Source organism: Sminthopsis crassicaudata, chromosome 2 (assembly GCF_048593235.1).
Source record: "Sminthopsis crassicaudata isolate SCR6 chromosome 2, ASM4859323v1, whole genome shotgun sequence".
Lineage (NCBI taxonomy): Eukaryota > Metazoa > Chordata > Mammalia > Dasyuromorphia > Dasyuridae > Sminthopsis > Sminthopsis crassicaudata.
In genome coordinates this window covers 675218445-675230637 of record NC_133618.1, presented here as the reverse complement: position 1 = coordinate 675230637, position 12193 = coordinate 675218445, and the positions used below count along the sequence as shown (strand labels likewise).

At 44.5% G+C, this 12193-nt stretch overlaps 1 protein-coding gene across 2 annotated transcripts in view; it reads left to right on the top strand.

Annotated features, from left to right (window-relative positions):
- ADAM12 (ADAM metallopeptidase domain 12) overlaps positions 1-12193 on the top strand; it is a 326616-nt gene that overhangs the window by 214901 nt on the left and 99522 nt on the right. For both annotated transcript variants that reach the window (XM_074297152.1, XM_074297153.1), the window contains exon 6: positions 5353-5539. In XM_074297152.1, coding sequence (XP_074153253.1) covers positions 5353-5539 — 187 coding nt within the window. The remainder of the gene's footprint in view (positions 1-5352; positions 5540-12193) is intronic.

The window sequence follows — 12193 nt, the reverse complement described above, 5'->3', positions numbered from 1 at the left end:
TTTAAAGTCTTGAGTTCAAAAGTCAAATTTATTTTGAGCATACAGACTAGTCTCCTAAAGCCTTCCATTCTTTTCAGATATATGAATGCTTGTCCCTTTCTTTTACTTGTAAATTTGCTTTAAACCCAAACTTTATCTTTATTTCTCTTACTCAATTTTATCAAATTCAGTTTAGCCCAGTGCTCCTCTTTAGTGATAGTAATCCGTGTCCTCCAATGTGTTAGTTTTCCATCTTCCAGTAAGATCATCTGCAAATTCTAAGTGGGTCAGCTCCAGCTTCCTCAAAATACTTTAAATTAATCAAAATATTTAAGGGAGCAGAGTCAAACTCACATTGCTGGGGCCCTGCACTAGACAACACCTGCCAGGCTGGCAGTGAACCACTGATAACCGCCTCTGTTCTAGCCATTAGGCTTTCCTTTCATCTGCTAGGATTGTTGTCTAAAGCTACATCACTCCAATTCATCCATAGAAATACTATGAGAAATGTAACACACAGATCTAGATATATTATCGCTACAAGATTCTATGATCTACAAGTCTGATAACCCTCCCCAAAAAGGGAAAGGAGGAAAATCTATTTTTTTATTTTATTTATAATTTTTTCACAGTATATATGCATGAGTAATTTTTTTAATAACATTATCCCTTGTATTCATTTTTCCAAATTATCCCCTCCCTCTATTCCCTCCCCTTGATGACAGGCAATCCCATACATTTTACATGTGTTACAATATAACCTAGATACAATAAATGTGTGTAAATTTTCTTGTTGCACATTAAGTATTGGATTCCGAAGGTATAAGTAACCTGGGTAGATAGACAGTAGTGCTAACAATTTACATTCACTTCCCAGTGTTCCTTCTCTGGGTGTAGTTATTTCTGTCCATCATTGATCAGCTGGAAGTGAGTTGGATCTTCTTTATGTTGAAGATTTCCACTTCCATCAGAATACATCCTCATTATTGTTGAAGTGTACAGCGATCTCCTGGTTCTGCTCGTTTCACTCAGCATCAGTTGATCTAAGTTTCTCCAAGCCTCTCTGTCTTCCTTGAAAGGAGGAAAATCGAATGTTCTGGATGAAGCCGTCATCAAGATGTGATCACTAGCTACTTTTCTAAACATTCCCATAACTCTTCTTCTAATAAGATCCTCCAGATGAATATTGCTGGGTATGTTTAGTAGGTAAACTTGTTTTGTTAACTATGCGTGTTTATGTTTTGTTTATGAGGGTTTTTTTTCAATTAATCTTAGGGAGTGAGAGAGAAAAAATATTTTTTTCCTTTTTGAAAAAAAGACTCAATTTTTAAAATACCTTCTAGAAATTCACAGAAATTAAAAAAATACACTGGGCTGTAGTTTTCAGACTTCAATCTTTTATCTTTTGAGGTGGAGGGTAATATTAAGGCATTTACCTCTGCTCCTAGGGTATTTCAGCCATTCTTCATGATCTTTCAGATATTGCTGACAATGGCTCAGCAATCAGATTCACTAGTCATGTGATGGGTTTCCCAGAAGCCTCACCTGTTTTATCTTTAGTCTAGGTGGTAGTGGGGTTTTTGCCTTCATTGATTTTCATTTGAATGTTAGCCACCATACTTTCTCCCTCTACTCTTAGGATTTCCTCCCATGAGCCTCTCTTCTTAAGGGACAGTGCTACTCCACCTCAACCACGCCCACTCCTGCCTGCTTCCTTATACAGTCTCTTTTGAATAAAGTATTCCTTTTCAGAGCCATCATCTAGGAATGGGTCTTGTCCCATCAAGACCTGGCAATACCTGGTATGGAGAATTTGCCTCCTTGTATTAGGATCCTTCTTTCACCTTGCTTTTCCTTTGTGTATGGACATCCAAGGCCAATGTTGGATTTGACTTTTGCTTACTAGTATCTTGAAATTTTTTCTCCACAAATTTATGGACATTTCTTCCCATGGTATCCAACTGGGCAGGAAAATGTAGTCGGTTTTATCTCTCTCACCTTTCTAGTTTAATACTTTTTTTTATTAGGCTTTCAAGACTTCAAGAAATGACACTTTTACTAGCCCTTGTAAATAGCATCACATCCCTGCCTAGGAACCCATCATTCCTATATTTTAAGCCATTGTCCAGAAATACAAAGCCCATTTGCAGACATCTTTTTAACCCATAGTTCATTTTCCCCAAATCTGTCTTTCTCTTTTCAAGACTTTGCCTCTGATTGGCAGCAGTGCTGAAGATGCCGTGTACCCCTCTAGTCTTCAGGTTCTTACCCTAATAATCTTTGGCAATATCTTCTCAAATACTTCTGGGCAGATCATGTCAGCCCACATCAAAGGAAACTTTCAGTTGGTTGGTGTGATCAAACCGGACATTCTTCATTCTGTCTTGGCCAGATGCCCTTGAAGGCCCCCAGAATCAGCTGCAAACCATTGCCTCGGTGCTGTAAGCTCCCCACCCACCAGGAGTCATGTCTTCCCTTCTGCCCCTCCTGAAAGAGCTTCGGCCTGTAAAGCCATATCATCTTTTCTTGGGGCTTCGATGGTTCCATCCTCAGAGGATCAAGCTCTTCCTTTTTTTGGGAAAAAAACACACATCTGTGGCCTCGTTCCCTTGCCCGTGATCCTTCTCTTTCCCCTTTACGTGGTCTAGAGCTGAAGCAGATCTTAAAGGCCACCTAGGAAAGCCATCTCAGTTTACAGATGTGGAAACTGAGGCTTAGAGAGATGAAGTGACCTGTCCCTACTGCGACTCAAACTCAACTCTCGGGGTTCCACGTTCAGTGTTTTTTCTAGTTGTCAACTTTTCAGGATTCCTGGATTTCCTTAAAGATAATGTTTTACAGCATTCAGCACAGTACTTGGCACATAGTAAGCACTTTACAAATGCTCATTCTCTGCCTTTACTCTTTTTCTTCTTTGCTTTTACAATGAAACCTTCCTTCCATTTTCTCAGGGAGCTCTCTACCCTGATGACCTGAGATGTGGAGACTTCCCTTCAGCCTTTGGTCCATACTAACATAACTCCCTCTTGAGAGACTGCAGAATTCTCCCTCCTCTGCCATGGTCCTTTGCCATCCCCCTGCCCAGACGCAGGCTACTCAGAGCAGGGAAGGGCCTTCATCTCTATGTGGGCATCCTCCACTCTTCATTAGAACCCAGCTGAACTCGTCCCATTTTCTTTCCCTACTATCTCTTCCTTGTTATTGGGGTTTATGAACTACCTTCTCCTCCTTACATCCTCGCCTCCAGCCCTGCTTAAGTCTCCTTCTGCTCCTCCTTTTCCTCTAAGTCAAGCAAAATCCCCTCTCCAAATCCTGACCTTGCCCTGCTCCTCAATACCAGATCCCACTTTCCCATAACTGCTCAATATCCTCCTGACCCTCTCACACAACCACACCTTCCCCAGGAGCTGGAAGCAAGCAATCTCTTCCTAAAGAGAAATCCATTATTATACAAAACTTTCTCCCTAAATATGAAAAAGAAAAAAAGACTCAACTCTCTGCAAACTCTTTTCTTAATCATGTTAATTCGCTGTTATCTAAATTGCAATTTTGCTTGAGAAAAATCTTGCCTTCAAGACCATGAAAAGACTATTAAGTAAAATCATCTAATTACTTTGCATTTAAGAAGAGGAGGCTGGTGTTTTTGCCTCCTTGTTTGCCCTTCAGTCTCCGAGCTCTAAGACATATGGCAGAGCCAAAGAAAAAATGCCATCCACCACCCTCCTGACAGACAGAGAAGTTCATAGTCATTTCCACTTTGCAATTTATGCTTCTTTTCCAAGTTCTCTCTTTCATGACTCACCAGCCATGACTTGCAAGCAAGTAGCATTATTAAAAAGATCATTCAGGAAATATACAGCCAGGAAAGAAGGGGGAGATAATGGAATGAGAAGGAGAGAATAGGTAGACAGCCAGGCAACCAAAAAGAGTTGTCAGAGACCTAGCGGAAAGTCTCCAGTCGGGTGGAAATCATGGCCAAAGGTCTACACTGGAAGTAACAATGTGCACGGGTGTGCCAGGAGCAATGAGTAGCACAAATGATTGAATAAATTATTTAATAAGCCCGGCTTAGCTTGTTATTAAGATGATCGCCAGCTAAACTCTGGCATTACAAGTTAAAAAGTCAATCAGTGGGGGCAGCTAGATGGCTCAGTGAATAGAGCACCAGCCCTGAAGTCAGGAGGACCTGAGTTCAAATCTAGACTCAGACACTTAACACTTCCTGGCTGTGTGACTCTGAGCAAGTCACTTAACCCCAATTGCCTCAGCAAAAAATAAAAATATATCAATTTTTTAAAAGTCAATGTACAGAAGGAGGCTGTGAGACATGTGGAAAGGTCCCATGCTCCAGGGGACAGCCATTGGGAGATCATGGAAGGACTGAAGTCTTTCACAATGTTTCATGGATATGGGAGCTCAATCCTTTAACCATACCGTTTCATCTTGTGTAAGTCTTATCCATGTCTTATCACAAGTCTTCCATAAAAGGCAGGAAGAGTGCTGTCTATGGAATCGAAAGTCTTGGATTCAAATCTCACCTCTGACATATATCACCTTTGTGAACTTGAGCAAATCAGTTCACTCTCCAGACCTCAGTTACCTCAGGACAAAGGGACGTCTTCCAGATCTACAGCTACGACTCTGTGACCTACCATGGCAGACTGGAAGCCACGGATCGTTGGGCAATGCCCTCCCCAAATGACCTTGTATTTCTTGTGTAACTCCTTGTATACGCATATGTTGTCTCCCCTGGCTAGACTATGATTTCCTGGAGGACAAGAGTGATTTCATTTGATTCCTCTCACCGGTACCTAGCAGAATCCCTTGAACATAGTCGATACTTTTGCTTGTTGATTGATTGATTGATCACCTTGAGGGGAGGCTGGACGAGGATTTCCTTACCTGACCTTCTTTAGTCAAGAAATCGTCTTTCCAAATGGGTCCCAAGGCTGTCTTCTGCCACGTTTCAGACCTCCCTAAGGCACACATCTCTATCTCCTTTGGCTCCCTACAAGAGCTCTCCTGTGCTTCCTTGGACACATGAAGAGATGCCATTGGAGACAGAGCATGGAGCCATGCTTCGGCCTAGGTTTGGGGGGCACGAATTGTTCATCTGTTAAAGCCTCTTCAAATGCCTCAGCATGGCACCTCAGGGGCTGTTAGCGTGCAGTGCTGTGACCAAGCAAGGAGACTAGGACGATGCCCACCGAAGCGCTGGGTGTCGAGGGAGTTGGCAAAGCAGATCAGCCCAAATAGTGTGTGCCCTCTCTTGACAGAATTTGCAAGCATGAAAGTCTGTGTTCCCCTGAGTCACAGCTACTGACAAACACTCTAAAGAAGGTGCGGCCTCATTAACTGGTTCTTTTTCTACAGGGGACTTATTGTGCTAGGAAGCCAAGCCTACACCTTAGAGCCAATGGAGAATGCTACAGGTCAACACAAGTTCCAGTCAGCAGAGACTCTGCAAACAGCCTGGGGGGCGTGTGGACAGCAGCATCTCAACATCTCAGGCAGGACCATGGAGAGCGCACACTGGTCCCCTCACACGTTTACAAGGAGGGTAGGAGGAAAATCATTTCTTTTTCCTGGAGGGGTGGGGAAATTCAGACTGTCTGTTCCATCCATTTCAAGGATCATTTCTTGGGGCAGCTTGATGGTGCAGTGGACAGAGCCCTGGAGTCGGGGGGACCTGAATTCAAATAACTTGCTAGCTGTGTGACTGGGCAAATCACTTAACTCCAATTCTTTGGGGGGCAAAAAAAAAGAGCAAAAGAATAATTTCTTAAGTATGTACTCCAATATGTGGGGGACCCAGTAGGGACAAAGGCCAAGGGAACAAAAGAAATCGGCCCTGGGGGAGTCTTATGCTTTACTGCTTTGCATTTCATGAGCTCATAGTATCCACAATGTAGATAAGCTGCGCAGTTGCCTTGCAAGGCTGTACCTATGTGATGTTAGAACCCAGTTCCCTTCTTTCCTTTACTACTTCTTTCCATAGGATGTGCTATTGAGGGCAGAGGCTGCTTCCTGGCCATTCTTCGATCCCCCATGGTACACATAATAAATATCTGTCGGTTGGGTTGACCTTCTTTTCAGGACACAAGGGCCCAGATCAGCCATATCCCAACATAGAATTGCTAAATTACTAGGAGAGACCTCTCTTCTGGATAGATCAGCCCTGGCCGTCGCTACTCAGAAGGGTCTGGAGCAAGGGGAGGCCCCTATCCGGGGTCAGGCTGAGCATCCCTGGTCCCAGCACACGGAGTGAAGGAAACGGTTTATCGGGGGAACATTAGAGATCATGGAGGAGGCACATTCTATGTACACAGGCCCCTGATTTGTTCCCTTTGCTTTGTTTTACCTCCCGAGTCACAGGATCTAAATGATACGTAGTGAAAAACTGTTAGAAAGCTACATCCTTAAGAATTCATCCTAAGGGACCTCTCTTTGGAAGCCCAGCCCTTAAACGTCCAAGCTCTAGAGAAGGAAGCCAAGGCTTCTCACCCACATAGCCAGAACAAGCAGACTCTGAGTCAGTGAGAAAGCTCTAGCTGCAGGTAAACGAGCAAAAGTCAGCATCTGTCTGCTGAGAGGTGGAGGGATGGGATTGAAAGAAGAGTCCAAGGTCAGTGTGGACCCTCGGTCATGGATTCCTTCTGCTCAGGAGTCAATAAGAGCTAGATTTTGCTTTGCTTAGAGACACTTGTTCCCTTGGAATATTTATTTCTCATTAACGACGAAGGTAATGTTGTGGAAGATTCTCACTGTCCATCTTTCACCTCCAAGCATTTGCACAGGCAGTGAATGTTCCCCCTGCCTGGAGTGCTGTTCTTCCTTACTGCTCACCTCTTAACAATTGTTGCTTCTTTCAAGGCATAGCTCAGGTGCAATGGGAGGCTTTCTGCTCCTTTATTGCTCTTTTTCCTCCATCATCCATCTTTGTTAAATTCTATCTCCTCTTAGCTGAACTGAACTCCTGAAGACAGGCTCTTTTTAATTTCATTTTGGATTCCCAGGCCCTTGCCCATTAATGTTGGATGGATATTTGGGGGGATTAAACAAAAACTTTAAATTTAGAGACAGAGAACCTGGATTAAAGTCCCACAATGGGGCTCACAACCATGTTCAACTGTGGCCAAGTCACTTAACCCCTCACATCTGCTTCCTCACCAGGAAATGGCAGGCTTGGACTAACTCTAGATCTATGAGCATCCAAGCTAGGATTCGCACTTGGGTCCTCTAACTCCAAATCAGCCCCTTTTCATGGCAGCATGCTATGTAAGTCTGAAACCAACCAAATCGTTTAATCCCCCTGTGCTTCTACAAAGATCTGAGTGTGAATGCTGACTCTGGGCTAAACCCTTCTTCCAGTCCCACTCCAAGTGTTAATTTCCTCAAGCATAAAACGAGAGAGTCCCCTCCTGCTCCAAAACTCCCACTGGAACGTCAGTGTAGACAATACCGAACTAGTCTGCAGTCTCAATAAAATATCTCTCCGGATCACCAGCACATGGCAGCCATCTTTGGATTTTTATAATTAACTCTTCTTATCGCTCTGGGTTTGCAAGAATGAGGGTCATCCCAGGGATTTTTCCTAAATCATTTTGATTTACATAAAGATTAGAAGTACTTAATGGTGACATTATTTTGCTAACAACATATATTGAAATTGAAATGAACCTTTAAATTGAAATGAGGAAATACGCATGCAGTTTTCCTGAGCTCTCAATATTTTACTGGAAGACAATATCAGTCGGGATTGGTTTTATGGAAGAGAAAATGTACTTGACATCTTTCTAATGAAAACTGTGTTCAGAGGAATGACTTCCAAATCAATCCTGGGACGCATGGGTGAAGATTCTCTAAAGGATCCTTTCAGATGGTCACTTGCCCAACTAAGTTTATGATCCCTGCCATGAGTGGCCATGTTTCTCAGACCTTTGACCTCCTCTCCATTCGCTTTTCCTTCCCCAGAGCAGGTCACGCTTCCCTCACCCTTGTTTTCATGATTTGCTGGGGCTCCCTGCAAAATATCACGGGGAAGCGCCTGCAGGACACGAGTGTTTCCAAACCTCGCTAGATGTCTGGCTCTCGGAAAACAGCTTCAGGCATACTGGAAGGCTTCTCCCTTGACAGGACCTGGGAGATACTGGATTCTGTGGGGAGACTTGGAGACACAAGTCACCTGCACAAATGATGACGCCTCAAGGAATGGCATTGTGAAAATACTGAAGTCACTCACCAGCTTATGCGAGACATGGAAATAGAGCTGGAGGTTGTGAGATCTAAAAGCACTGGTGGTCAGGCAAATACTACCAGCTCCCCATCCCGGCATCTTCTGCCCATGTGCATTATGGGTGAGATCTCCTTATCTGGACCACATCAGCTCCGTGGACTTCCTCTCTGACAAACCTGTCAGCACTCATTCGGTAGGGGTCTGCCTTCCGATATCTGGGGTAGCGTTTGCCAGAGACCCAGATGCAGTCAGCGGCTTTCCCCTTCACCATGTGGGGCTCTCCTTCCAGTCTCACTTTGGGATGATTAACCCTCCCCACCCTTTGCTGTCATGTGGGTTGTATATAGGAATCCAAGCTAATTTTAATATTAGCCTAAGCTAACTATAATTAAGAAAATAAATCTCGTGTTGCAAAAATATCACACGATGCCTTCCAAAGACAAATATAAATTATTTGGGGATTATGCATTGTTTGGGGGATTATTTGCACCCTCCATGATCATGCATTGGCAGTGAGTCAATTCCAAAATCATTTAGACTTCTGGGTGTAACAGAACAGGAAATTAGAATCGGCCCCAATGAGCTTTGTTCAAATGCTGGGACCCTGTGCTGAACTCTTCTTCTTGTTATAGGGCCAGAAGACTTAGTTCTGGCAAGACCTTCGAAGCCATCTTTCCTTTTACAGATAATGGGGAAACTGAGTCCCAGCAAAGTAAAATGACCTGCCCAAAATGACATGGTGACCAAGAGAGCAAAGATTGGCACTCAGGTCTCACGGTGTCGAATCCAGGGATTTTTCCACCATGCTGCGGCTTCTTGCTGCCGGTGGTGTTTCACTGGTGATGATAGTGGTGATATTTTTGTGATTAGGCAAAAAAAATTAGGTGCTTTTGTTACTTCTGAAATTCTAGTGGGATCTAGAACCGAGGAGAATAACTAAGAAATTCATTGGCCAAGAACCCTTCTATTGCCATTGTCCGCTCAGACCAGAAAGCTTTGGGAAGTGAGTTTCCCAGGCTTCCTTTCATTGCTCTTCACAAAGAGGCAACTTGTGGCGAGAGCCAGACTTGACCCAGGGGACTTGAATGCAGATCCCTTCTCTGGTGCACACTAATGTGTGGCTGGGGGGCAACCCCGGCATCTCGCAGTTCTCTGGAGATGGAAGGGAAGGTGTGACCCGCCCTGCTGCTGGCTCTTTCCTCCCCTGGGAAGTTTTGTATACCAAGGACATCACCAACTACTTCTTTTCCTAATCAAGAATAATGTGCTTTGTAAATGTAGAAAAATATCTAGAAAACTTGCTCGTGTTTAGCCTATATTGCCTAGCTTGCTGAGGAGAAGGAAGGGAGAAACGTTTGGAATACAAGCTTTTGCAAGGGTCATTGGGGAAAACTATCGATGCATAGGTTTCGAAAATAAAAAGCTATTCTTTTTAAACATAAAGATAATCACAGAAACAACAACAACAAAAAAAAGAATAATGTACTTGGATTTCATATACTGAGCATTTAGTAGCGAGAATTCGGGGTCAGTCAATTTTTTCTTAATCAAAATATGAGCTTTTACTGGAGCAGATAAATCATTGGTCTTCATTAAAGAAATGGAAACTAAGCCTTGATTTATGAATTTGCTAATTGTTCTTCCAGGCTATGGGAACTAATTGTCCTCCACTTTCAATGTCGGGTTTTTTGCCTGCCTTGCCAGACCGGGCTTCCTGGCCAAAAGGGCCTAACGCTTCTCTCCAATGGCCACGTCTTGTTTGGTTAGAAGAGCTGCTCTCTAAGAGCCTCCCCAATTCCAGCGCTCTGAGCCTGTGCTACAAAGATCTGGGTGCAAATGCGGACTCTGTGACTGGGCGAAGGCACTCTTCAAACCTCAGTTTCCTCATCTGTGAATTTGGGATCAATTGATAAGCATTAATTAAGTATCACCAAAGTTCCCATAACTATGCTCATTGCTGGCAATAAAAAGGCAAAGCCAAGGTCCCCCCAGGAGCGAATAACTTCCTGGGGTTAGGGACATAAGAAAGTTTGATGGAGCAACTCTCTACCCTTTGTCCTATCTGGGGAACTGAGAGCTCTTCAGAGTACTCCCAAATACCACATGCTCCCTCAGAGCACCCCAAAACCCCACATGCTCCTTAGAGTACCCCTAAAAATCCACATGCTCCTCAGAGTACCTCAAATATCCACATGCTCTTCAGAGCATCCTAAAAACCCACATGCTCCTTAGAGCACCCTAAAATCCACATGCTCTTCAGAGCACCCTAAAAACCCACATGCTCCCTCAGAGCACCCCCAAAACCCACATGCTCCTTAGAGCACCCCCAAAACCCACATGCTCCTTAGAGCACCCTAAAAACCCACATGCTCCTCAGAGCACCCCCAAAACCCACATGCTCCTCAGAACACCCACAAGCCTATAGCCCAAGGACTTAATCCAGCTATATCTGGTTTTCTCTCATGGACACTGTAAGACGTAGGAGCAGAGAACCATAGATCTCCCTTGAAAGAGCTTAAAGGGACTCCCAAAGCAATAGAATAATTATTATAGTAGAAATACTAATGGCAACATTCAAAGAGCACTGGGTTTACAAAGCACTTTGCAGATGTGATCTCCGGTGCTCCCAATTCTAGCAGGTAGATTCTTTTATTATTCCCATTTTCCTGATGGAGAAACTGAGGCAAACACATTAAGGGACTTGCCCAGTCTCACACAGCTAGTGCATGCTTGAGATCACATTTCCACTCTTCCAGCCCAACTGTCCCATTTTACAGATGAGAAAATTGTGGCCTAAAGGACTTATTTACTGACTAATCCCTCTTCCCTATGACAGTCTTGGGATCCAGGAACATGTCTACCTTTTCCCTCCTGAGTCTGCTGTTCCCCAAGTCCTCCAAAAAATTCTTCAAGCATGAAAAGAAAGCTCTCCAGCCTATGGGTCACTCTTACTCTCCTGCTTATCCACTCCCTCCAGAAATGAGCACAGGGCCTCTGTGGTGTTCTGGCCAGAGAAGGGCGCAATGGGGCCATCACCCCTCCTCTATCCCCTCACATCGGGGGCAGTGGGGCAATCAGCCCCTCAGCTGTCCCTGCCCATTAGGCCTCCCTACGGGCAGAGGGTTTGGGCTCATTTCTGTTCCTCAGCCTCAAAGTGAGATTTGGAAGTTGGAAGACTTTCTGGTGTGTGTGTGTGTGTGTGTGTGTGTGTGTGTGTGTGTGTGTGTGTGTGTGTGTGTGTGTGTGTTATTGTGTGTATTATTGTGTTCTGGTTTGAATTCTGGCCCACATCAGCAGATAACAAGTTTGATTGATTTTAACTGAGCGGCCCAGATGTTTGGGGACCGTGCAGACACAACTGAAATCACCATCTCTGGACAGCTGGGGGAGAGGAGCCATCAGCCCTCATCAGCTCCCCCTCATTCCCAGCTTTTAGTGATTATGTGGTCGGGCGTTTCTCCCAAGCTCTCAATTCCATGAATTCATAACAAAATTCAGCCCTTTCTGAAAACTGCAGAGCAAGAAGATGATGTTCATCGTTGGCTTGTTCTGAGAGCGGCCGCTCCAGGTCCAGTTGGCCCGGGCCAGGGAGGTCAGGAAAACAAGAGGGTGTCTAACCGGGTGATTTCTGGTGTAACTTTCAACAGTTTCTATGGTTCAATGATTGTCCTGTGTGTTGAAAAATCTGCTGATCTTAGTGCTGGAATCCTCAGATAATCTCCACGGACTCATGAGCTCATGATCGGATGTCTCTCCAACTGTGCAGACTGTGTCCTGTGCACTCCTTCCTGTCCTGTGCTCTAGCCCGCGCCCTCACACTCATTTGCCCCAGAGGGTTCACTCAGCGTTCTAGAGGCTTTCGAGCTCATTTCAAGAATACCGAGGTATTTTAGTGCCGGGTTTCCGAGAGAAGTCCCATAAAAACCTTCCTCTGGCGCCTCTCGGTGCCGTGGGGGAGAGCCGACCCCTGCAAGGCCA